Genomic DNA, 26,704 nt, shown 5'->3' on the forward strand with positions numbered 1-26,704 from the left:
CTTCCCCCGCCTGCCCGCCTGCCTGCGGGTCCCAGAGGCCGCAGGAGGCTTTTAAGCACTTAGAGCTGGAAACCCATGTGAGAGAAGCAGCTGGTCCTCTGGCCTATCCCAGCCCGGCCCGAGGGCCCCCAGGGATCCAGCACCACATCTCTAGCCTCTTCCTCCCCGCAGGAACCCCGCCAGGGCTGGGGCAACTCCCCTGAGGCCTGCCTCAGATTCCCGGGGAGGGATCAGTGGATGGTGCAAACAAATCCTGGAAGCCACGGAGGAGAGTGGCCCGGCGGGTGCGGGGATCCGGGTGCCATAGACAATACCCCCCACGTCCCTGCACTGGGAGGCCACGGGGGTGCCATAGACAATACCCCCCTCGCCTCCCTGCACTGGGAGGCCACACGACCTAGTGTTTCCTGGGGGAGGGGCTTGCAGGGCGGCCCGACCCTGGCTGCTGTCGGGGGACCCAGGCCTCCCGCATCACCGGCTGCCCCCCCTTCCCCAGGGATTGCATTGTCCATTAGGGCCCATCGATCACCTCCGGGCCTCAGCCTCCATTTCCGGATCAATGGGGCAGGTGAGGGGCTGTCAGGTGGGCGGCCCCAGAGGGAGGGGGGAGGGGGGAGGGGTCCCGCCCCGCACACCCCTGCCTCCACCCCAAGTTTCCAGGCTCCCATAAGTGAGCCGGGAAGCGTGGAGAGGATGGATATGGTGGGCTTTCTTCTCCAGCAGAGAAGGCACAGAAGGGTCAGTGGCCCCTTGGACACCTCCCTGAAGGGAAGCCGGGGTCCTCGGGCTCAGCAGTTCCCCACCCAGAGTCCTCTCCTCCTCCCTGGCCTCCAGTCCTGCCCCAAAGCCTCCCGTGGCCCCCCCTGCCCATCTCCTTTGCCCCTGCCCCCCACCCCACCCAGGCTCCATCAAGATCAGGCGAAGAAATGCCTCAATCGCCCAGCAGTCCGTCTGTGTCCTGCACCTGCCCCGTGCCCAGCATTTGAGGCCCCTCCCTGTCCCAGGTCCACACCCAGCCCCAGCCCTAATCATCCTCACAAGTATTGTTTCAGTAAGGACCACCACCAGCAGCTCCAGGGAGAGGAAACTGAAGGTGGGAGGGGCTCCTGGCTCCCCCCGCCCCCACCTGTCTCAGCCACACCAGCCACACCAGCCCAGCTGCAGCCACTTGATTTCCGACTTGTGTGTCATCGCATGTGATTTATGGCTCCTCAGGGGCTCCCGGGCTGTGAACCGGCTTTTTATTTGTCTGTCAGTGGCCGCCTGGCCACCTGCACCCTGGTCCACACTTCCCCATTACCTAGGCCTCCTCCCGTGTCCCATAAGCCCACCAAATATGGGGCCCGGGGCCCACCGGGGCTGGCCCCACTGTCCTCGCCCTGATGCCACAGGCAGAGGGAGGGCCCTGCCCTGGCTGCACACAGTAGGTGCTCACTGTTTGCTGGGGGGCACTGGCATTGACATGGGAAGTGGGGGTGGGGTGGGGCGGCAGCGCCTAGACTGGGGACGTGAGCCCCAGAGCCCCCGGGATGGTGGCCTTTCCTCCGAGTGACATGACCCACTGCGTGACTGTGGTCAAGGGACTTGATCGGACCCCTGAAAGCCAGGGTGGTCCCCATCAGTCCAGAGGGCAAGGCGTGAGCCCCCTCGTCACGGTCACGGTGGGGGGGTGTGGTCGGGGATCCAGGGTGTGGCCTGGGGCTTCTCCTGAGACAGCGGCATAGATTAGATAGGGACTCAGGGGCCCAGAGGGGAAGGGCTGTGGGGTGCTCTCCTGTGACTGTGGGCATTGATGCCCCCAAGCCAGGGCGGCCATGAATCTGAGGGGGCCCCGACCGGGAGGCCTGGCTCCACCCGACAGCGACCGTCAGGATGTGGGGGAAACCTCAGGACCCCCCCCTTCCCACTTCCCTGACCCCCCGCCCTTGGGGATCCTCTGGGTATGCACAGGACCCCTTTACCGATGGCTGCCCTGGGGGTACCCCACTGTGCCCAGTGCAGCCCCAGGAGTGAGGGGCCACTCTGCACCTTGGTGGTGGCCCCCGAGGCCATGGCTGGTGACCAGTGATGGACAGCATGGCCCCTGAGAGATCCAGGCCCCAAACGCAAGCATGTGTCGGTACAGGGGTGCGCACAGGTGGGCGCGGCCATGAGGTTCCTCCACACAGGTGTGTGCACGCGTGTCTGTGCAGGTGGCAGATGACAAGTCCCGGGGGAGACTCCTGATGGTGGGACTCTGGGGACTCCCAGCCGGTGGTTAAGACGGACAAGTAAAGAATCAGAGATTTGCGTTGTATGAAAGGAGAGAAGGTCAGCACTCCCCTCGACCAGGATGGAAGAGGCCCTTGGGCCTGACAACACGCATACGGTTAAGGCATTGCCACCTACTTCGTGGCATCTAACCACTGTTTTTGACGTGTACCATAATGTTCATTGCAGCACTAGTTACAATAGCCAGGACATGGAACCAACCTCAATGTCCATCGACAGATGAATGGATGAAGAAGATGTGGCACATATATACAATGGAATATTACTCAGCCATAAAAAGAAACGAAATTGAGTTATTTGTAATGAGGTGGATGGACCTAGAGTCTGTCATACAGCGTGAAGTAAGTCAGAAAGAGAAAAACAAATACCGTATGCTAACACATATATATGGAATCTAAATTTAAAAAAAAAATGGTACTGATGAACCTAGTTGCGGGGCAGGAATAAAGAGGTAGACATAGAAAATGGACTTGAGGACATGGGGTGGGAGGGGGAAGCTGGGGCGAAGTGAGAGAAGCATCGACGTATATACACTACCAAGTGTAAAATACTTGGCTGGTGGGAAGCAGCCGCACAGCACAGGGAGATCAGCTCAGTGCTTTGTGACCGCCTAGAGGGGTGGGATAGGGAGGGTGGGAGGGAGACGCAAGAGGGAGGGGATGTGGGGACATGTGTATGCACATGGCTGATTTGCTTTGTTGTACAACAGAAACTAACATAGTATCGTGAAGCAATTATACTCCAATAAAGATCTAATAAAAAAAGAAAACATGTGGTAAATTAGATGTAAATAATGCCTGGTAAATAAATACACATTATTGTGAAAAAGAAAAAGAAGAATCAGAGATTTGACAGCAGGGGGATGGGGTGAGGGCCACTTGGCCAGGGAGGTCTAGAAGGGACATGTACCCCTTATGAAAGGGCTGGGGGAGAGAGTCAAGCAGTGGTCTGCAGAAAGGGCACACCAGATAGGGGGGAACAGCATGTGCAAAGGCCCCGCGGTGGGAATAGAGCTATTTTTATACTTACCCATCCAAGGTCACCTTTTTGTGTTAAAATTTTGTCTCAAAAGTCCTCGGAATAGCTAAAAGGAAAAAACCCAAATGTCCATAAAAGAGTGAATGGGCAGAAAGTCATCCCCCCACACACGGGAACATCACTCAGCCATGAAAAGGACAGAAGCCCTGACGTTCCTACAACGTGGGCGGACCCTGAGAACACGATGCTCAGTGAGAGAAGCCAGACACAGAAGGACACGCAGTGTGTGATTCCATTGATGAGAGACGTCCAGAACAGGCTGATCCAGAGGTACAGAGAGTGGCTTCCTAGTTGTCAGGCAGTGGGGAGGGGGAGGGGGCTTCTTTTTGGGGTGATGGAATGTTCTGGAATTAGATAGTGGTGATGGTTGCACACCCTGTGAATGGATAAAAATTGTGGAATCGTACTTTAAACGGATGGATTGTGTGGTATGTGAACTATATCTCAATAACATTTTTTTAAATAACAAAATCAAAGTTAGCTGCTACGATTCTGCCCCACGACCCCTGCATTTAATCCTCGCCTTCCAGTTTCCTCTGTCCCCGTGGTCGAGTTGGGGTGTTCGAGCAAGGGGTCTCAGGAGGGTGGACATAGGGGGACCTCCTCCCTCTCTGAACCTCGGGGTCCTCTCCACAGAGTGGGGGGATCCCTCGGCTCTCCCTCCGTGGTGCTCGGCAGTGGCCACCCTCCGTCCCACTGCTGCTGGGCAGGGCAGGCGGGGCGCACACAGGGGTCTTTGTGCCGCTTCCTGGCCTCATTAAGAGGCAGCCCCCGTCGCTGGACCCAGCACAACCGAATTAATTAGCTGAGAGCCTTCCCTCTCAGCTAATTGTGACCGGGACACCGCAGTCCCTGCGGGTGGCACTGAGGCAAGGAGCAGCCCCGAGGCCCCAGTCTCTCCGCCCTGTTCTGTGCCTCTCCGGGGCCAGGCTGGGGTGAAGGCCCCTGGGAGCCCAGAAGACTCTGACACATGTCTTTTGGAAAGCCAGGAGGGAATTCGAGATGACAAACCCCCACCCTTGCCTGGAGCAGTTGGAGAAACTGAGTCACCCCTCCACAGAGCTTGGCGACCAAGATGGCACCGAACTTGGTTGGATCCTAAAAGACCTGTCATAGAACCCAAGGACCGCCCCCAAGTGAGGACAAGGGTACAGGAGGTCTTGACTGGCCCTGGGGTCCAGGGATTCCCACCTGCTCAGGTGCATCGGGTGACAGACACTTAACAAGCCCCTGCTGTGTATTCAGAAGCCAGCCCCCATCTCTTCCCTCCATCCTCCCAGCTGCCCCAGGGGAGAGGGGCTTGTTCCCCTCTCCTAGGGGTGGTATGAAGGGCACAGCACCCCATAAGATGCTCAGTTCGGGACCAGGCACCCCAACGATACACAAAACCAAAGGATCACAACCGGCCCCGGCGTCTCCAGACATTCCTTAAAGACACCCCTCCCCAGCAGATTCCAGACCCGACCTGCGGCCCCAACACAGACACGCAGCCTGGATGCTTACGCTTATTTTATTATAAAAAAATACAGAATCCAAAGTTGATTGTGATGGGGGGGCGGGGCCCGTCGCCAGCTCCAGGCGTGGCAATGCCGCACGCCCACGACCCCTACAAAAGTCCCCCACTGGCGTGCCCGAGCCATCTCCCGGCGGCCACACGCCATATATATTTATATATAATATATATAAAACACAGATCAGGAAAGGCGGGTAGAAATATGAAATCTGTATAAATGCGCTGTTTACTTCATTAGAGTGTTTTGGGGAGGGGGTATCTCTTTTTTGGTGGTGATGTTCCCCGCCCCCCCCCGTTTTGTTTTGTCCTGTTTTCCCTTTTCTTACAAACATTATTAGTCATACGGTAGAGGGAAGGGGGTCTCACAGACAAAGGAGCTTATTTTGAAGTGCGGCTTCTACGCTAAAAAGTCTACCCCAACCCCCCCATCAAAATAAAAGCCCCCCCCCCATGAAGGGGTGAGAGAAAAAGAAACATTCCAGTCCATCCTCAGGAATACAGTAAAAATAAATCACAGTATATACTTGCTGGCTCTATTTACAGAAATATAATGTCTTCTCGGTCTCGGGGGCGACTGTGTGAGGCTGGGGGGACAGGTGGGGCCTACGTCATCTCTAAGACGTTGTAATGCTATGATTTTGAGGGTGCCGGGGCTCCATGGTGGCTGCTGGTGAAACCCCGTGGTTTTCTGCTCTAGGAGACAATCACCAGGAGGGAGGAGGGTAGAGCTGGCAGGACAGGGGTCTGAGGGCCCCGGACCAGAATCGGGGAGACTCACCACCCACCCCTTCTGCCTCAGGCCAGCCTGTCCCATGGCACCTGGGGTTCCATTCCACGGTTGCCTCCACCCAGGACCCAATAAATGGAGTGACCAGGCCAGGGGTGCCCCAATCCCCCTCCCCTCAAGGGGGCCAGGGACCCCTGCCCCGTCTGTCTATTCTGTTTCCTTCCCAAAGTCACAGATGACAGCAAGGAATAAATTAAATTAAAAGCTCAAGTCTTTCTGATGCAACCATGAAAAATACACTTAAAAAGCAAAAACAGAAACCAACGTCACCAAGAGATCCCAGGGTTCAGCAGGTCCCCCGGACAAGACAGCATGGCCAGCTGAGCAGACACCCGGCCCCTCTGGCACGGGGTGGGGGGACCTCGGCTGCCCTCACCCCCCTCCAGCCCTGGGGCGGGTGGACGGCCCCCTGCCCGGCGAAGCAGCACCAGTCGTGGGAGAAGCGGCGTCTCTATTTGGTCTCGGAGGCGGGCCATCAGGGCGGGGCCAACGTCCCATTGGGCACTAGGAGCCCAGGAGGGTCCACAGCACGGGGACGGTGCTGAGGAAGAGCTGGCAGCTGCGCAGGCCGCTGCATGAGTTATTGCTGGTGAAGATGGGCTCGGGGGCCTCATACAGGGTCTCATCTGGGGGGACAGGGAGACAGGGGGGTCAGTGGCAGGCCTCCCACCCCCCACCCTGCTTCCTAGACCTCACCACGACCTGACATTGTTAAACATCTCCATTACGGGACTTCCCTGGCGGTCCAGTGGTTAAGACTCCACACTCCCAATGCAGGGGGCACGGGTTCCACCCTTGGTCAGGGAGCTAAGATCCCATATGCACTGAGCAGCCAAAAAAAAAAAAAATCTCCATGTCACTGCACCTCCAAGGGCACAGAGATCTCTGTCCACCTCGGCGGAGGCTGTGCCTCCAATGCAGAGCATGGCAAACAGAAGGCTCCAGGCGAAGTGGCGAGGCTGCAGGACCCCCCTTCCCTATGTTTCAGGAGCTCAGAACACAAACCCGTTGGTCCATCTCAGAGAACTTCCGTGATACCCGCTCACTGGGTGAAGGGGGCTTCGGCCTCAGTGAAGCCCAGCCATGGACTTCAACCCTCATTCTTGAAGGTCTGAAATGGCCCCATTTGCAGATGGAAAAACAGAGGCTCAGGCAGGGCCTGTCCCAGCCATCGCTGAGGTTGTGGGACTCCCCAGGCTATGCCATGACCGCCTCCTAACTCCGCTGATGACTCACTGGGTTCTGTGAGTTAAGGACCCTACATGAACCCCCACCAAGAACTTACTGGTCGGTCGCACGTAAACCTTCAGCCGCAGGCAGGGTCGGTCCACAGCATTGGGGGGCGTGGCAGCTGGAAGAGAGGGGTTGGGGGTTAGTAGGGCAGGAGGCTCTTGGTGCCTGAGACCTCTTGGGGCTGTATGCCCTTCCCTACGCCCGTAACCCAACCCTGACCCCAGGTTGGGGAATCCACCCATAAAACTCCTTATCATACATCAAAGCCCCAGACACAATGCCCATGATTTCCCAGAAGTCCTCTTGCACTCTTCCCCTACCTCTCACTTTGCTGAATCCTAACCCCAGAGACGGGGGTCAGGTGAGGTGTCAATGTCACCACAGGGCTCCATCTCACCCCAGGGCATCACAGGGCAAAGTTCAAAGGTGATGAATAAAAATAGGTGTGTTTCCAATCAGCAAAAAAAGGGAATTCCCTGGCGGTCCAGTGGTTAGGACTCTGAGCTTTCACTGCCAGGGGCACGGTTTCCATCCTTGGTCGGGGAACTAAGATCCCGCATGCCGTGCAGCACGGCCAAAAACAAAACAAAACAAAAATCAAACAGCCAAAAAAAAAAATCAGTGTAACCAAATGATTGACCAGGGATCAAAGCCCTGCTCTCAGGGTGCCTGTCGGCAAGTCACCCCCTATGTGGACCTCATCTGGCCCATGGAAGTTGCTTTGGAAATCATTCTTTCCATCTGGGTGACGCCGGAAACCCAGTTACCCCTGGGAAGGAGGCAGCTTCCGGCCTCACCTGGAGAGCGACCCACACCGCCGAGTCATGTGCAGGCCGAAGTGCATTGGGTCCTCACACCTAAAATTCCACCATAGGGCTCCCAGCTTCTTGGCCCACTTGGCGGGCGGGGGAGGTACCAGAGCATCAGCCATGAGTCAGGAGGGAGGAGCTCAGGGACCAGGACAGGGGCAGGGAGGGAGGCCTGAGGCCCTGCGGATGGCGGGGCTCACACACGTGAACAGGCACGGGCACCCACACGGCTGCGGCTGGGCCTGCCCCCGCCTGTGCTCTCGGCCGGTCCTCTCTGCGGCCATCACCTCTGCCCGCCCCCCAGAAGCCCCTCGTGCTGGGAGATGAAGATAAAAAGCACGTAATAAAAGTAACATTCATCACAGAGATAGGACGAATAATTACAATAATTATCTTTATGAAACTCCCGTCTCGGAAAGAAAAATGTAATTTTTCTTATATTACGGAGACTTAATTTAAGCACCTTCTTCCCCTCCCCCACCCCCTTCTTCCCTGAATTAAAAAGAAAAAATCCAAATAGAGCAGAGAAAGAAGGAAATGGGAGCCTTGTAGAGTTTAATTTGACTCAGCAGGAACCGGGGTGGTGAGGCGCTGGGTTCCTCTCCAAAGCCCCGGGGGCAGACCCCCCTTCCCACCTGCTCCCCATCAGCCCCCAGGACGCTGAGAAATGGGACCCCACAATCCGTTGAAGTCTCACTGCCTCGGGAGAGGCATGAGTCCGATGCCAAGGTGGGCTCCCTGATACCCCCTCTCGGCAGGGGCGATGCCTGGACCCCAGTGTTCCTGGTTTAGGTTCTCAGACTACAGTCTGCCAAGGCCCCACTGAACGGGAACTTGAACCCAGCCCCGACTCTGCCGCCTCCCCAGACCCTGCCTTTGGCACTTGATGGGAAGGAAAAAGGGGCCCCTTGGGAACCCCTGATGCCCAGGACAGGTGGGGGCAGCCTAGCCGGCCCCCCCCGCAAGGCTCACAGCGGGGCACGCATGCGCAGTGTCCCAAGGCCGCCACCAGCCGACAGTGAAAAGCTCCTCGGGGAATCTGGGCGCGGGTGGGCCGCTGGGAGATGGGGGGGTGGGCCCGGGAGACCCCTGCCATGTCCAGGGTTGGTCGCCCTCACCCCCTCCCTCAAGATTCCACAGGCCTCAGTTTCCCACCTCCTGCAATGGGGGGAATGGCACCCCTGGTCTCAGTGTGGGACAGGCTGACCACATGGTCCCAGTCCAGAGGCCCAGAGGCTTATCCAGAGGCCGAGGTCACAGGGGGGCTTGCGGGGAGGAGGGCGAGACCACCGGAGCGTCCGCCCGGAGACAGAGGCCAGCGCGGAGGAGGGCCCCCCACCCCCCGCGCCCCTGCCCCGCCCCCACTCACAGATGTAGTAGTACTCATGGCCCGGGCGGAACTCGAAGCCCAGCGAGAAGGGCGTGAAGAGCTGGAACTTCTCCGAGAACTTGAGCGGCCCCCCGGGCGCCGCGGGCCGGTTACACTCCCAGCGCTTGAAGCCGCGCTGCCGGTGGTCGCAGGAGGCGTGGCCCTCGCCGTTGACCATGTACAGCACGTAGTGCTCCATGCGCTCGGCCGGCGGCAGTGGCGCCCCGTAGTGCGGGCAGTAGATGTCCAGGTAGTCGTTGATGCTCACCTCCACCGTGTAGCCGCCGCCGTCGTCCGCCGCGCCCGCGTGGAACCTGGGGGCGGGGCCGGCGGTCAGCGCGGGGGTAGGGGCGGGGCCCGAGATGCGGATGATGGATCAGTGCAAGGGAGAAGGGGAGGGTCAGGGATGGGGTAAATGGAGAGGGGTCAGCGGTCAGCGCGTGGGAGGAGACGGGGTAGGGGACAGGAAGCACGAAGGCGGGTGGGGACGGGTCAGTGCAGGTAGAAAGGGGTAGGTCAGAGATGGGGAAGGGGGAGGGGTTCGGGGACCGATGGGCGGGCACCCTACCCACAGACAGGTGCCAGGGTCCGAGCCCACGGCCCCCTGCCTGGCACAACCCTGCCCCACCAAGGCCACAGCAGGCTCCTTGAGACTGGGACTAGCGCTGAGCCCACGAGGTGGGTGCTGGGGAAGAGGGGCTGCCGCCAGGCATTCTGGGTAACCACATGCAAACGAGCAGGCGCCACGTGACTCGGAGCCCCCCCCAGTCTCTCCACCCGCTGCAGAATCCACATCTGGGCCCCTCAGCCGCAACAGGCCTGGCACAAGATGTCCGCCCCCCCACCAGGAAGCCCCTCTCCAAAAACCTTACTACTTGACATCGATGCCCCCTCCTCCAGGCAGCCCCCCACGCCATCCCCAGATGCAGCCTCCTCAGCTTTCCTTTGCAGATTTGCCTGCCAAGAAGGCCGAGGGCAAGACTATACTTTCAGGAATCATTTCTATAGTTCGTTACTAGAAAGGTTTCAATATTACTCAGCCATAAAAAACAATGAAATTGAGTTATTTGTAGTGAGGTGGATGGACCGGGAGTCTGTCATACAGAGTGAAATAAGTCAGAAAGAGAAAAATAAATACCGTATGCTAACACATATATATGGAATCTAAAAAAAAAAAAAAATGGTTCTGAATAACCTAGGGCCAGGACAGGAATAAAAACGCAGACATAGAGAATGGACTTGAGGACACAGGGAGGGGGAAGGGTAACCTGGGACGAAGTGAGAGAGTGGCATGGACTTATATACACTACCAAATGTAAAACAGATAGCTAGTGGGAAGCGGCTGCATAGCACAGGGAGATCAGCTCGGTGCTTTGTGACCACCTAGAGGGGTGGGATAGGGAAGGTAGGAGGGAGACGCAAGAGGGAGGGGATATGGGGATATATGTATATGTATAGCTTTTTCACTTTGTTATAAAGCAGAAACTAACACGCCATTGTAAAGCAATTATACTCCAATAAAGATGTTTAAAAAAAAAAAAGGGGGCTTCCCTGGTGGCGCAGTGGTTGAGAGTCCGCCTGACGATGCAGGAGACACAGGTACGTGCCCCGGTCCAGGAAGATCCCACATGCTGCAGAGCGCCTGGGCCCGTGAGAGCCTGCGCGTCCGGAGCCTGTGCCCCGCAACAGGAGAGGCCACAACAGTGAGAGTCCCGCGTACCGAAAAAAAAAAGAAGGCCGAGGGCAGTGTGGGACATAGGCCAAGTGTTCCCAGCCTCTCTGGGGCAAGCTCTGACCCTCCTCTAGCCTCAGTTTCCCCAGAGGGGGCAGGGTTTGGCATAAAGGATGCTCAGGCCCTCCCTCGCTCAGTCCAACTCAGGGGTGCCCTGGGTTCAAGACCCCCAGTTCCACCCCTTCCATCCTGTGTGACATCCTTCCTTCTTCCTCCAGAGCCTCCAACTTCCTGGTCACCCCACCAGCTTCCCCACCCCTGACACCTCCACCCCCAAGCCCTGCCTCCCAGGCTTTGCTCTGGAGGTCTCCCCACACCATCATGCAGCCTGCACCCCTTTCTCTGGGGGGAGGCCCCTGACCCAGGCTCATCTGTCAAGGATAGAGGTCAGCTGAGCGAGGGACCAGCAGCTCCCCTTCCATCACTGCCTCGGGCTACAGCGCCAGGAGCCCCTAGACCTCATGGACGTGGTGCCCCAGGCCCCTGTCATGTAAACGTGGCCTGGATCGAGGGGGGACAAGGGGGCCTCCCGAGAGGGGCTTATTAGCACATAAAAGGCCTGAGCATCAGAGGGTTGGGGGGCGGGCTCCCCCAGCCTCCTCTACTCCCTGTATCGGCCAGTAAACTGAGGCCCAGTGTGGGTCGGAGGCAGGGAGGGCTGCTAGGATCCCAGCCACGCCGCTGCCTCCGTGCCCGCCATGCCAGCCACCCCGGCCCATGGGAGGGAGCCAGGCAGCCTCCATGCCGGGTGCTGGCACCTGAGGGGGGCTGGATTATCAGATGGCATCGGCTGGCCCCCCGCCACCCGTGAGACTGTGCCAGGTGGGGGCAAGGGGTCCTGGGAACTCAGAACTGGAATGACGGAGACAGGGGACCAGCTCACGGTGCCTGAGTCTCCCCCGCCGTCAGCAGGGACCCAGCATGATGATTCACATCTGTGGCTGAGGTCAAGGGCCGCAGAATTTCAGCATGGGGAGCAGGGGCAGTGGATTCACCTCCAGCCCCTTCCCTGCTCCACTGGGTTCGTCCAGGGACGGGGAGGCCACCCCTTCTCGCAGAGGTGAGAAGGCGTTTGCAGAATAAATGTGTCTGGTCTCGGGGGTCAGTTGGGAGCCGAGGAACCTCAAATGTGGTTCAGTCACAGGTTGGAACCCAGCTGGGTTCTCAGCTCCTCTTCTCAAAGCCTCAGATTCCAACTCTGTGCCGTGGGGATGGTCCTCGAGGCTGATGGGAGAACTCCAGCTCTGTACACAGCAGGCACTACATAGATGCATGCGGGGCGGCCCTGGGTCGGGCTGGGACCCTGCCCGTCCCTCAGGCAGCTCCACGGCTGGCCAGGCACGGGCGTCTCATTGACCGGCCCGTCCTCCGGCCCCTTGGGCACAATCGATGCAGAAGCTGCTCCAGGCTTTTTGAAAAGTCATTTTCGCCCCTTGCCGGCCCCACTGAAAGCCCCATTGATCAGCCGATCGATGGCAGCTGTGGCCCGGCAGCCGCCCAGGGACCCAGCCTCACCCAGGTGGGCCCCGCAGGGGAGGCTGTGACGCGGAACCACGGGCCGTAGGGGGAGTCCTGGTCCTGCCCTCCAGCCCTCAGCGTTCCCTCTTGTCCCTGGCACGATGCGGAGGGGTGTATACTCAACCTGAAAGGGAACGTGACTCCACGCATGGTCTTTCTGGAGAGAACAGACTCCAGAAGGTGGGCTCCCCTTTCCTCCTGCCTGTCCCATCAGGCTTGCCTCCCTCCCCCCGTGACACCTGCACCATCAGGTCCCCCCAGCTCACTTTCTGAAGAACATCAGAGACTGAAGCTGCTTTGCTGCCTCAGAGGCTGGACGCCTGGGCCCCACTAGGGCGGCCAGACTCCTGGCCTCCCAAAATCCAGGGCTCACTTTTCTGAGTGTACATCAGACCCCGTGACCCACTGTCTCAAAGCCCTCCATTGGCTCCCCACACACACAACAAAATCCATAGTTCTCCCAGGCCCACGAGGCCCCGTGTGGTCCCCATCCATCCCCAACCTCATCGCCCTCTGGCTCCCCCAGCTCACTCCCTTCCAGGCACACCAGCCTCCGGGCTGCCCCTGGTCCCACCCCAGGGCCTTTTCTTTCCGGCTGCGTTGGGTCTTCGTTGCTGTGCACGGGCTTTCTCTAGTTGTGGCGGGCGGGGGCTACTCTTTGTTGCCATGCGTGGGCTTCTCTTGTTGCAGTCGCAGAGCACGGGCTCTAGGCGCGCGGGCTTCAGTAGTTGTGGTGCCTGGGCTCAGTAGTTATGGCTCGCAGGCTCTAGAGTGCAGGCTCAGTAGTTGCGGAGCACGGGCTTAGCTGCTCCACAGCATGTGGGATCTTCCCGGACCAGGGCTCGAACCCGGGTCCCCTGCATTGGCAGGCGGACTCCTAACCACTGCGCCACCAGGGAAGCCCCCACCCCAGGGCCTTTGCACATGCTGTTCCCTCTGCCTGGCACATTTTTCCCTACTTTTCCCAACTCATCTCGTTTGGACATCATCATATTTATACCTTTAAGCAGCCCATTGTCTGCCTTCCTTGGATCCTGGGGGTTGGCCTCCTTCTCCGCCCTTTTCCCTGTAGCCCGCACAGGCCCTGTATACCGTGGTGCTCGATATATGTTTGCTAATCAAACAAAGGCCAAAGACTCGAGGTCTTTGAGGTGCTAGAGTCATGGGGAGCAGAAAGCTGCCCCCAGGTGGGGGCGTGAGGACCCCAGACAGGCGGGTCCCCAGGAGACGCCTACAGCCACACACACCTGAGCTCTGGCCGCCTAAATGGACCATTCTTCTCCCTTTCCTGCTCTAAAATAGTGGCGGCCTTGCTGCGTTGGCATTCCCGTTCCAAACTGGCGCCTCGCCCCTGCTCAGGGTGACGCTTATGCAGGGGAGTGGGCCCCCACCCCAGACGGAGCCTGGTGAGAGCAAGACAAAGCCTTCATTTCCTCCCTTAGCACCGAAGCCTGATATGCAAATGCTCCACTAGAGCGAGAGCGAGCGGCAGATAGAGATAGAAATTCTCACTAAGGGGTTAATGACTGACTTGGGATGGTTCCCAGACAGAGGGCTCCCCGCCCCCGCCCCACCACACCTTCACCCCCAGCTGCTCACCCTGCTGGCCCCCTGCCAACGTCCACCCTGCAGGCAGCCCCCCCCAAAGCCCAGATGACCCTTACCCGCCACCGACCCACCCACCACCCCTTCCCCAGCAACACCCAGCCCGCAGCTAATCAGCTCCAGTCGGGCGACTGTCAAGTCATTAGATGCTAATAGCAAAAGCCACTAATTAGGGGTCTCACCCAAAATGGGGGTGGGGTGCTGTGCCACCTTCCCAGACTGGAAACTGAGGCACAGGCAAGGCGGGCAGGGGAGTCTGTGTCCCCCTCACTCTCTGTGGCTCTGCCTCTATCTCCCTGGTCTGAGTCCATGCACAGCTCCTACTAAAGGCGCTCAGACCTGCCAACAAAGATCCCAGCAAACAGCCCCAAGGCCCAGCGTGGGCCGAGCTCGCCCATCCCCGCCTGCCACCCCCAGCAAGACCCCTGCGGCCTCAGTGTCCTCCCCCAGCTTTTCTAGGGGCCAAAAGACATGTCCCCCATCCAAGGCCTGGCCTCCTTCCTCCTGCTGGCGGGACGTGGGGAGGACCTCCCAGAAAATTAGGGCCCCAAGGTGGTGCAGGATCAGCTGAGAAAGGACGATTATGGCCTTGTGTGTGGATGGGTAAACTGAGGCACGGGCCCCAGAGCTGAAGCAAGAGGTAAACAAATGGGGCTGGGTGGGCGGGAAAAGTAGGGTGAGGGCCTCAGGGCCACCCCACCCCTCAGGCCTTGGTCTGAGGCAGGAGGAGGCCCAGGTGCACGGTCCATGGGGCACACCTGCCTCGGTCACCCCACCCTCCTCTGCCCCCCGGTGTGCACGGTGTCCCTGATGCCCCTCGGCCAGCCCCAGACGTGGCTGCCTCTTGGAGGGGGTCACCCCACTGGACCCGGCTTCCTCATGACCACAGATGAGTCACTTTCTCTGGGTCCATGAAACGGAGGCCTAAGGGGGAGCCCGACCCACAGGGTGGGCAGATTAGGGGGTGCATGGCTGGGTTGGGGCGGGCGAGGGGCAACGTGGCCCAGGCGGTGGAACGAGCCCCTCGAAGCCAGGGTCCCTGCGTGGGAGGGGGTGTGGGGACAGGCACCCCCCCCCCCCAGGGCCGGCCGGAGCAGAGCTCGGACTCTGGCTTCTGTGCTCCCAGCCTTCAGCTGCGCGTCTGCCACGGGGCAGCCACAAAGGCGGCTCTGCCCCTTCCCCGCATGGCCCACTAGGTGGGGGACGCAGCCAAGCCCCCTCTGGACCCATCTTCCAAAGAGACAATTTCCCCAAAGCAGCACCTTGGGGGGGCAAGGCTGGCTGAGTGCCAGGTCCTGAGGAGGAAAAAAGGGGAAGGGGGGTGTCCCGGAGTAAAGCTGCTGAGAGGCGGGACCCCCCAGCAGGCCCAGCTCGGGAGCGGCAGAACCAGCCGGCGGCCCTGCAAGAGGCCTGTCTTCCAGAGCCCCGTTCACGCACCTGCCATCCCGAGGAAAACCACCTTTGAACCCATGACCTCGAGGGACCCGTGAACTTCACGGGACGTCTGCTGGAGGGTCCCGAGGTCAGAGACGGCCGCCCCTTCCCCGGCCCAGCTCCCAGGCAGGCTGGAGGGCCCCCCCGCACCGCCCTGCGTCCTGAGCTGGTCCCCAGCCTCGGGTCCTTCCTCTGCAAACTGAGCAGCCTGGGGAGGGGAGAGGCCCACTGCAGGGAGGGACCAGGGCTGGGGACAGGGAGCCTGTGGACCCCAGCTTCAGCGCCCAGGCCCCCCACAGGGTGGGGGCATCTCAGAACCAACCCCCAGCCCCGCACTGCGGTTCCCCCCTAACATCGCGACTGCTGCAGATGTGAGGGCCTGGTCCCCCAGGCTCCCCCACTTGCCCACAGGGGCTGCGTCGGTTTCCTCTCCCCCTCAGGGGCCTCTGATTCCCTGGGGTCACGCCCATGCCTCGCCCGTCCACACCGCGCCCTGCTGCCATCCGCAGAGCTGCCATCCACAACCCACCGGCCCACTTCCTGGAGGAGGCGCGGGGGCTCCGAGCAGCCAAGCTGCCCACCCGAGGGCACAGCCGGGCTTCCCGGATCCCCGAGTCCGAGCCCCGGCCCCCCACGGCCCCCCAGACCCATGGATTCTCAGTCTCCAAGCCACCCCCCACCCCACCCCACAAGCCGGCTGGTCGAGCCTCTTCCAAAGGAAACAAAAAAGCCTCATGCGGCAAAATATGGCATCTCCCTCTTCAAAGCCGGTTCCCCAGAGGCCTGGGCGAGGCTGGCAAGGACAGGGTGCCTGACATTCCCCGCCATGGGGAAGATGCTGCCCCAGTCGCCATCTTCCCACCCGGTCGTTTGAGAGGGGAACGTGGCTGCTGTCCACACCCGAGGGCAATCAGAGCCTCCACCCGGGTCCGCACCGCTGGGTCCACCCGGGCTACAGGCCCCCAACCAGGTGGGGGCCCCGGGGACGGCGGGTGTCCTGCCGGTGCCAGCTCTGAACCTCGATGGCCCCTCTGCACCGAGGACGGCACAGTGCCCATGGGACCTGGCCGCGTCCCCCCAGCAGGAACCCACCGGGCTGGAGGAGGGGGCGGGGGAGGAGTGGCCGGGTGGGCAGGGAGGGCAAGCTGTGTCCCCACTGGTGTGGAGTGTCTGCCCCCTCACCGGAGCCCCCGGGACAGCCAGAGCCGGGCCGCACACGCAGACACTCTAAAGACATGCATGCATCCCACATACAGATGCACCTGCTCCCCAGGTGCCAATCTGCACACACGGATATACACACGCACCTCAGACACCACGTACATTCCACACCCAGACACACTGCTGCAAACATGCATGCACCCCGCACACGTGTGTACTCCAGGCACACTCACGTGGGCGCGTGCAAACGTCCAGGGCCAGGGTCGCTGTGCACACGTAGGCACACGAGCGTCTGTGTGGCAGGGTGACGCATGTGCTCCACACACACAGTTCTGCACCTCCCAGGGCCCCAGGACCCCCGAAAATCATGGGCAAGAACACGCAGCTACACGCAGTGACACATGCAGACACACCCTGCAGCCCAAAGAGACTCCTGGGTGCCCCCGGGTCCCCCACGTACACAGATGCACCCGTAGCCCCACGCTCGGCCCGTGAGCAGCCAGCCAGGACCCCCGGCCCAGTCCCACCCGGGCCGCAGACAGGTCCAGAGACACCCGGCAGCCAGCCCGGGAGTGCCCGGCCCAGGCAGGGGCCGGCCGGAGAGACGGCTGGACAGCGGCTGGTCGGGGTGCCGGGGCCAGGTGGCTGGACTGGGCTCCACCCTTTGGCTGCGGCGGAGGTGGGTGCAGGGCTCCCTGGCAACGTCCGCCAGCCTCACGTGTGCAGGAAATACACGGCACAGCAGGAGAACGCAACTGGGGAGACATAGCCACATACGCATTACCTCGGCGCGGGTACCAGGCCCGGCCGGGCGAGGGTGGCCGGCCTCACTGCGGCGTCACCTGGGCCTGGCGGCCCCCCACCTGAGCGCACTCATCCCCTCCCACCCCCACTCCTCTGCTGGCTGCCTGATCGCCCACCACCCGAGCCCGCCCAGCCCTGGCTCCGTCCCCGTCCCCACGGTGCCTTTTGTGTGCACCCCTGTCTCCGGCACGGCCCCCGTCCCTGCGTTCCCCGTCACCTCCGCCTGCCGCCACCACCAGTCTCTCTGTTTCGACCCTATCCTTGTCTCTCCCCGCACAGGCCCGTCTCTGCCCGCGGGACTGCCTCCTGCGTGGGGCCCGTTCAGTGACTCCACACCTCTCCCCGTACCCCCCGACCCTGGCAGCTGCCCCCGGGACTGGGCGCCCTCAGGAAATCTCCATTCCGGGTGCCCTCGGACCCCAAGGCCGGACAGCACCCCTCCTCCTGTGACTGACACATACCCTGTCACTGGACGCAGATTCCAGTCCAGACACCCCTGAACACGAAACCTCCTGAGGGGCCCCCGGGCCTCCAAGGCCCCCTTTGGAAGAGCCCCTGAACCTCAGCGATGGATGGAGCCCCAATTCTGGACCCAACCGGGCTTCTTGGTCAAGTGGCTCCCCAGGGCCCCAGACCCCATCGCAAGAGGTCGGGGAGGTCATCTCCCACCAAGGATGCCCCAGGCAGAGAAGGGGGAGGAGAGGTAGGAGAGGAAGGCCCTGACAGCCAGGGTCTGCTCTGGACAGCAAGGCCGTCCCCTCGGACGGCTGCTCGGAGCGGGGCTATCAGGTCAGCAACAGGAGGCGGCCGAGTGGCCGGCCGGAGCCCAGCCCCAGGGGCTACCTCCTTCCCGGCCGAGATCCTGCCTGCGGCCCAGTGGCAGGTGGGGCAGCAGGCAGCCCCAACGACCCCTTTCTGTCCCCGTTCGAGGCTCCTCGCGTGTCTGGCGTTTGCTAGAACAAAGGACAGGCCATGCCGGGACGGAGATTCCGGAGCTGAAACCAAAAACTTGGGCCGGGGAAGTGCTGCCCGCTGGGCTCCCTGCTCGGCCGCAAGGAAGAGCCTTAATCAAACCCACATGTGACCAGTGGGGCGGGCCGCATGGGGGACCAGCTCCATGATGGCCCGGCCAACCCTCCTAGGCCCGGGGTCTCTGCCCTCGGCCCCGGGGCCCAACCCCACAGCCAGGCAACGGACGGGGGTGTCTGGGCGCGCTCCCTGCCCCCACCCAGGACGCTGACTGCCCTGGTCCCAGGCCTGCCTCAAATATGGCCCTTTATGCAACTTTCCAGCGGAGGATGGAGAACGGTGGGGGACACTGAGGGGACGGTGGGCTGTGGAAGGCGGTGCGGCTGGCGCTTGAAAACCAAGAGAAGGTGACTGGTAGCAGAGGGTCATGGGGCCGGGAGGCCAGCGGCTCTGCCCCCAAGTGCAGCCCGGCTGGCCTCGATGTGACCGTGACCCCGACCGTGGGGCTGACCGGGAGCAGCAGGACCCCGAAGCCCCATCTCCCACGGATCCCCGGCCCGCTCCAGCCTCCCAGATCCTGGGTGGCCCGAGGCGTCTGCAGCTGTCCAGGATGTGGTCAGTCACCAGCAAACTTTTCTCACTCGACAAACAAGGGCTTCTGCTGCCCCCCAGATGGCACTCAGTGCCTGACACCGAGGAGGACTGCAGGCAGGCGGGCGTGACAGGCTGGGCACAAGGCCACCTGGGTCCCTGCCCCAGCTCTGCTCCCCTGGCCGTGACCTTGAGCCAGCCGCTCGGCCCCTCTGTGCCTCAGTTTCCCCACCAGCGCCAGGACAGGAGAGGACGCCACCTGGTCAGGACTCCCGGGACAGACCCCCAACCCCCTTGGTGCCTCAGTCTCTCTGTCCCTGCAAAGCAGGAGTCAGGGACCCCCTGCAGCGAATGTGGACGCCGGGCCGTAGGGAGGGACATTCTAACTTCCCCAAGTTCATCTGGGGACCCGCCGGCAGAACGCACTCCTGGACCTCTCCCCCGAGGGGCCACGGTCCCCCATCTCCGGGCGCGGCTCAGTGACAAGGTTCCCGGGAATCCCCACCAACTCTAAAGCCAGCGGGGGTCCCTGGAGAGGCAGAAGATGCGGTGCCCCAAGTCCGGGGAGGGAACTCAGGGCCGCACTGCATCTGAGGGTGCCAGAGGGGATCCCCAAACTCCAGGGCCGGCGGCGCGCCGGGGCACGCAGGGCGCCCAAATCTGCAGGCGGCGGGGCGCCCTGGGGGTAGATGCACACGGAGCGCGAGTCCCCCAAACTCTGGGGGCCGGAACTCCCTGGGGGCGCCCGTGGGAAGCGGGCGCCCCCACTCCGGGGGCAGCGCGCAGGGTCGCCCCGAGCCCGGGGCGGGAGACCAGGCTGGGATGGGGGCGTCCGGAGTCTCCCGGCGCCCGAGATCCCCGCCCGCGGCCACGCTCACCTGGGGTTGCTGCGGTTCCAGTAGACGGCGTAGCGGTCCGAGTTGGCGCGGGCGGCGTCCTCGGCGCGCGCGAAGGGCGGCGGCGGCGGCAGCGGCAGCAGCAGCAGCAGCAGCGGCAGCAGCGGGCGCTGCGCGGGCGCCATGGCCCCGGTCCGGCCGCCGCGCTCGCCTGGCCGCCGCCTGCCAGCCGTCTCCGCCTCCTCCGCCGCCGCCGAGCGGGCGGGCGCGGGGCGGGCGGGAGGAGGGAGCGCCGGCGCTTGGAGATCCCCAGCCGCCCCCGCCTGAGCGCGCGCGACCTCGGGCGCCGGAGAAGTCAGGCGGCGGCGGGCGGGGCGCCGGGGTCGCCCCGGGCGCCGGCCCGGCCGCTAGGACTCTGAGAGCGCGGGCCGTCGCCGCCGCACCGCCGGGGAGGGGCCGGGACTCCGGCCTTTGTCCCGCCCGAGCGCCGGGAGGGCCGCGGGCGCCCCCTCCTGCCGTGCCCCAGCCGCGCGGGGGCTGGGAGGGGGGCTCCAGCCCCCGCCGCGCCCCTACCTCTCCACCCCCCGCCCCGCCCCGACTTTCCGGGACGCGTCCCCCGCCGCCGTCGGGCTGCCTGCACCCCCGGGGTCCTGCCCCCTCCAGCCCCCCGGCCACCCCAACTCTGCGGGGCCCTGCATCTGCCCCTGTCATCACGAGACCAGGCCGGGGTCGCTGAGTTGCTCTCGATCACCTCCATTCAAGCCACCAAGCGGGTCTCCAGAGCCTGGCCTGGAGCCAGAAGCAGAAGACACAGAGATTGCTCACCCCCATCTCCCCTCCCTCATTCAAACCCAGACCCCAAAATCCTAAACCAGGCCCAGCCAATGCCGTACCACCCCGCCCAGCCTGGTGAAGAGTTTTACAGTCAGGCTGACCAAAGTCCAAAGCCAGTGTCCACTGCTGCCACCCAGGGGGACCGCAGGGCAGTCACTTCTCCTCCTTGAGTCTCTGTTTGTTCATCTAGGAAACAAAATAGGAATCCTGACCTCAGCCCCTAAGGGTGCCAGGCATAGTAGGTGCCCAATACTCCCCGCAGCCCAGAGTTGGGTCCAGGCCAACAGCAGGTGGGAGCACGGGTGTCTGACCAGGGTGGAAGATAGGAAAGGCGTCAGGCGGAGGGTGCAGCTTCAGCAAAGGGCTAGAGTGCCTGATGGGTTCGGGGCACTCAGTGACCACTCCCGGAGGAAGGGGGCAAATTGCTGACTGTGGAACTGGGAGACTGTCCTTCAATTCTGTCCTCATTCATGCCATAGTCTCCCTCACCAGACTTTGAGTTTGTGGAGGTGTGCTGTCACCAAGTGCTGGCAGGAAAGTGCCAGAGGTGCCCAGCCAGATTGCACTTCTCTGGCTTTGTTTCACTCTCCCAGGCCTGGCGCAGGGTCTGGGAGCCAAGAGCTGGAAGGTCCCCATGTGAGGGATTATCCAAACTCCTCGCAAGAACCTTGAGAGGCCAGAGACCGGCAAACTAAGTTTCGCCCCAGCCAGGCGGGGATGGCAAATGCACCCGCCCCAGCTACAGATTTTCCATGTGCTGTGGCCACGTTCCACACGTGCCCTGAGCTTCCCGCTCTCCTACCGGCACTCACCCCTCTTTGCTTGGGCTGCACCGTGCCTGGGAGGCCTTCCCTGCTCTTCCTGTAAAATTCTGGTTCCTCCTTCAAGGCCCATCGTCCTCCCTGTACTTCAGTCACCCCCCCCAACCCCCACCCCCAAGGTTCTCTGTTCTCTGCCCTCCAGAGAGCTCTGCCCATCTGTTTGGGGTGTTCTGGCTTCTGGGTCTTGTGCATTGACTGCAGGTGCCCAAGTCTGAAGTCCCAGGGCTGGCTGAGGTGGCTCTACAGAGGAGGGTGGGAACCTGCCCCCAGGTGGTGGGTGGGGCAGGCCCGGGAGGCCGAGGGAGGACCAGAACTGGCCCAGGGTCACGTGGCAAGGCCCCAAACAGACCATGTGGACACCGCTGGAGTGAGGGCCTGGGGCTCCAGCCACACAGGCCAGGCTCGGCCCGGGATGGCTGGTCTGGCTCTTTGGGAAGTGATGGGACCACTCTGGAAGGCGTGGGGCCTGAGCCCAGGAAGAGGGGCTGCGAGCCCAGGGGTGCCAGGCCTGGCCGGCAAAGGGGTCCACCCAGAAGCTCTCTCTGCCCTGGGACAAGAGCACCCTCCATGGCATGGGACCTCATGGATGGGTGAGGGTCTCTCCTGTCACACCCAGCAGGACTTGGACCCGCAGGGTTGCAGGGGTGTGGGAGACAGAAGGGCACAGCAGGTGAGGGGACATCCAGCAAAGGCCCGGATGGGTCGGCTCATTTGCATGCAGGGGCCACCGAGGCGAGAGCCGCCGCCACCGCCGAGCGGATTTGAGCAGAAGCTCCGTTTTCCTTCTGTTCTTGTCTCTCTCTCAAGGTCAGAGCCCGAGCAGGGACAGGAACAAAGGCGCACGTCCCCCATTCAACCTCCCTGCGCCCGCCGTGCTCCCGGAGGAAGGGCCCTCGAGGAGGGGAGGGGAGGGCAGAGCTGCTCCACGGTCCGGCCCCGGGCAAGGCGGGGACGGGGGCGCGGGAACAGCTGCCCAGCTGCCCTCGCGGACCCCTGCCCGATGGGTCCCGCTGTGGGCCCCCAAGAGGCTCTGTCGCCTCCCAGAGTGGGTGGCCATCCCAGCCTCCAGGCTCTGCCGGCAGGGGGCGTCAGCTAAGGTCAGGGGTCGTTCTGGAGTGAGCTTCTGCTGGAATCAAGGGTCAGTGGTCAGGCTCACTTTGGGGACCGGGGTCAGTCTTAGGTTCAAGGCCCAATCAGGGTCAGGGGTCACTCAGAGTCGACTGTCAGCCCCAGGCCCAGACCCAGGGCAGGGTTTTTGATGGGGTCTGTCCCCGTCCACTGCAGTCTGCACTCCTGGGCTCAAAGGTCCACCTCAGACTCAGGGAGGGTTTTGTCCGAGCCAGGCCCAGACCTGCCCCTAGTCTGTGCCCAGCACCCCTGCTCCAGCACCCACTGCCCACCGCCCACCAACCCTGACTGATCACCCCTACCCACTGTCCCCTGCCCACCCCCACTGGCTCCTGACCCACCACTGGTCACCCACCGCCCACAAGCTCCAACACATCACACAATACCCATCACCCTCTGCCCACTGACCCCTGGCCCAGTGCCCACCACCCATTACCTGTCGTCCCAGCCCATAGGGTGAATTCCCAGGGCTTGGCATCAGCGACCACTGCCCCCTCAACCTTCAAAGGCCACAGCGCTTTGGAGAAAGCTAAAAATATGCGGGCAAAAATTTCTCATTACAGAAAATATTGGACCCAGTCCACCGCCCACTCCGGCTCGAGCGCTTTCCAAGAGGCGGGATGGGCTCGCAGGGGAGGGCGGGGGGCCTTGGCGGGTCTGGGGCTTCACTGAACCAGTTCAGAGCGGGTCTCAAGGAGAGTTCTCCAGGCTGTGACTGAGCATAAACAAACTAACCTGTCCCTTTCTCTTGCTGGTAAATTAAAATTCCCACCCTCGTGTCCAGTGTCCAGTCAGGCCCTTGAAACCTCAGCCCGGACCTCAGATTCCTGCAAGCTCCACAGCCAGGCCAGCGCCGGACCAAGCAGGCGTCATCCCAGCTATTCCCCCCCTCCTCCCCCCTCCCCTCCCTCCTCTCCACCCTCCTCCCCCTCCCAGTCCCAGGGCCCTGGACACAGACCCCCTCCTCCCAGTGGTCACCTGACAGTCTGGGGGCTAGACCACCGCTGTCCAAAAGAACTTCCCACAAGGATGAACAAGTCCAACACAGGCACCACCAGCAGCTCCACATGGCTACTGGGCACATGAAATGTGGTCAGTGCGATTGAGGAACAGGACTTTAGACTTCACCTACGTTTAATTAACGTGGATATAAATAGCTAGTCATGGTCACCATACTTGTGGCACAGCTCTGGGTGGAGCCGTGCCCGAGTGGGCACCTGGACCGCCACTCTTGTCCGGGACCAGGACATCAAGGCCTGCGTGGAGAAGGGAGGTGGCGGCTCAGACAGCGCAGAGAGGAGACGTGGGCGGGGCTGAGCCCCCGGGTAGGATGGGGGATCAGGGGAGGGGTCCTGGGAACCCCAGGGAGGGCACAACTCCCTTGCCTGCTGACCCCAGGGGAGCGGGGGCCACGTCCGAGGGAGAGCACGTCAGAACCAGCAGAGGGGCTCTCACCTACAGGGAAGACGCCTGGCCTTGACCAGCTTCCCCGCCCCCTCCCGGCCCCAGTCCCCAGACGGAGAACCGAGGTTGGGGGCGAGGCCGTCTAGCCGCACAGCGACCCTCCCGGGAGCCAGAGACCCCAACGTGGCCCCCGGGCCGAGGGGGCTGCTTTGTTGCGTGTCCAGTGGGCACCCCCAGGGTGGGGGCTGGGGGATGGAGGTGGTGGGAGGGGCCTCGAGGGCGCCGGGCTGTTGGTCCGCGCGCCCTCACCCGGCGCGGGCTTGGGACCCGCTGCGGGCGACACCCGTGTGTGCGCGCGTGTGGACTTGTGCCCTGTGTCCGTCCCGCACGCCTGGCGGCCGTGTCGCCTGTCCTCGCAGCCGTGTCATGCCTGTGCCCGTGTGTGAGTGCGGAGAAGGTGCTGGAAGGCCTCCCGAGCCGGCATGCACACGCACACGCGGCCCTCCAACCATCCGGGCCCGGGGGCCTTTCATCTCGCGCTGACAGGCCCCTCTCCCGGCTCTTAGCCGCCGAGAACTTCCCGCTAATAGTGCATTAACCTTGGCGGAGGCTGCCAATTACTCGGCACTAACGCCGGGGGCGCGGTGCGCGCGCGGACGGCGCTGACAGGCGCAGGGGCCGGGAAGCGGGCGGGGCTCCCCCCCCACCCGAAGGGGGCGGGCAGGAGGCGCGGGGCTGCGGGGGCACGCGGTGTGTTCCCGCCTCCGGATGGCAGAGCGCCGGGTCTCTCCTGACCTCATTATAGTAATTAATGTGCCTTTTGAAGCTCGAGAAATCGCTCAGAGCTGTGGGAAAGGGGCGCAGATCACGGGGTGGGGGGCTGGGGGCGGGCCGCGGACGGTGTCTGAGCGCCTGTTAAAAGCGTGTCCCAAAAAAAAAAAAAATTGTGTGCCAGCGGGTCAGACACGGGGAGAGACAGAGTGACAGAGAGGGACAGACGGAAACCCAGGGAGGCTGAGTGAGAGGCGGTGCAGATGGAGAGAGACACCAACAGGGAGACGAGCAGAGGTTCAAAGACAGAGACGCAGAGACAAAAAGACAGAGATGCATAGAGAGAGACCCACAGGGGGAACAGGTGGGGAGAAAGGGCGGCCAGAGCCCGGGGGTCAGGGGGCATGACATCTCAGGGCCTCCCAGGGACTATGGCCTCACTTCCTCAACTCTCCCTGGCTTCTGGGGACCGGCTCGCCACTCCGTACAGGACCCTCCCAAAGAATGGGGGTGGCAGGGGCAGTGAGGACTTCCTGGAGGCGGCAGCTGGGCACCAGAGCGGGGAGAGGAAGTGTGAGCAGACTTGGAGCAGGGCCGGGGGCTGCCAACAGAGATGCCCAAGGAAGCCAACTGGGGGCCAAGGCAGAGGACCCCGGCTGGAGAGAGGGGTGGCCAGCTGACCATGACAGCTCTTCCGCAGGAACCCGGGCTCAGGCCGGGCCAGGAAGATCAGCAGGACTGCAAGGTAGACGGGCCACAGGGGCTGATGGGTCTTGAGTGGGCAGCAGGCTGGGACCATCCCATGGTGGCCATGGCAACAAGGTGGGGTCGAGAAGGCGTGCGAAACAGGGCCCCCGACTTCGAAGTACTTCCCCACCTGTACAACGGTTTGCCTCAGGCCACCCCAAGACGACAGGGCAGCATGGTAGAGGCCGGGCAGCACAAGGCTGCCACCTGGTGGCAGCTCCTCCTAATGACAGCTTCTGCTAACGACACGGCCTCGGTGCCTCCGGCCAGCGGCCCGGGGAGACCTCAGGCTGTGGGCAGCCACAGGCCAGCCCCACCTCTCCCACTCTCCAGGACCACAATGACAGGGTGCGGGCGGGGGGGGGGGGGCGGGGAACAGGCCAGAGCTGGACTCCGCCTAGAAACAAGGCCCACAGAGGAACTCATCAAGCCCCTCACCAGGGATGGGGACTGAGGTACCCCGATGGGACTCAGGTGCCCAGTATGGATCTCAGATGGCCAGGATGGGGATTGAGGCACCCCAATGGGGTGCAGGTGCCCGGGATGGGGCTCAGGTGGGAAAGGAGGTCAGGTGCCCAGGATGGGGGTCAGTTGCCCCAGTGGGATTCAGGTACACAGGATGGATCGCAGGTGGCCAGGATGGGCAGTCAGGTACCCCAGGGGGGCTCGGGTGCCCAGAATGGGGCTCAGGTGGGAAAAGGGTTAGGTGCCCAGGGTGGGGGTCGATTGCCCCAAGGGGATTATGGTGCCTGAAAGGGGTTCAAGTTCCGGGGATGGGGCTGAGGTGATCAGGATGGGGGCCGAGGTACCCCCCATGGGACTGAGGTGCCTGGGATGAGGGTCAGGTGCCCCAGTGGGACTCAGGTACCCACGATGGATCTCAGATGGCCAGAACGGAGGCCTGAGTGCCAGAATAGGCTTCCTGGGATGGCGGACCAGGTTCATCAGTGATTCCACAAGAGGCTGATGGGGGAGAGGCAGGGTGGGCACAGGGAGCCTCGGGCTGCACAAAGCTCCAGACCCGTACACTACAGCCTGGGGTTCCTTAGGAAACACCTCCAAAATAGTGGTGTGAGTGTGGTGAGGCAGAGAGCATGGCCCTTAGGAGCCCCAGGCTGAAGGCATTATGGACAGGGGAGCCCTGAGCAGGAGCTTTGCTGGATGAATAGGAGTTCTCCCTAGGCTCAAAAACAATGACTGGCAGGGTCTTTTTCCAGGCAGGTGGGAGTAGTTCTCCCCCATCTCTTTGTCTCCTTTGTGGGATTCTTCACGGGACCCTCTGGACACCTGAGGATGGGACCAAATGGTCACAGGTGGGAGAACTAAGGC

General features: G+C 62.2%; 1 protein-coding gene across 1 annotated transcript; it reads right to left on the bottom strand.

Moving 5' to 3' along the window:
- Positions 1-6,113: 6,113 nt before the first annotated feature.
- EFNA2 (ephrin A2) lies at positions 6,114-19,855 on the bottom strand (the record flags this gene model as incomplete). Its single annotated transcript, XM_082651292.1, has 4 exons — positions 6,114-6,235; positions 6,895-6,960; positions 9,021-9,334; positions 19,713-19,855. 4 exons carry the CDS (start codon positions 19,853-19,855, stop codon positions 6,114-6,116), a joined length of 645 nt encoding a protein of 214 aa, XP_082507418.1.
- Positions 19,856-26,704: the final 6,849 nt, after the last annotated feature.

This window comes from Grampus griseus (genome assembly GCF_964374135.1).
Source record: "Grampus griseus genome assembly, chromosome: 3".
NCBI classification, from domain to species: Eukaryota; Metazoa; Chordata; class Mammalia; order Artiodactyla; family Delphinidae; genus Grampus; species Grampus griseus.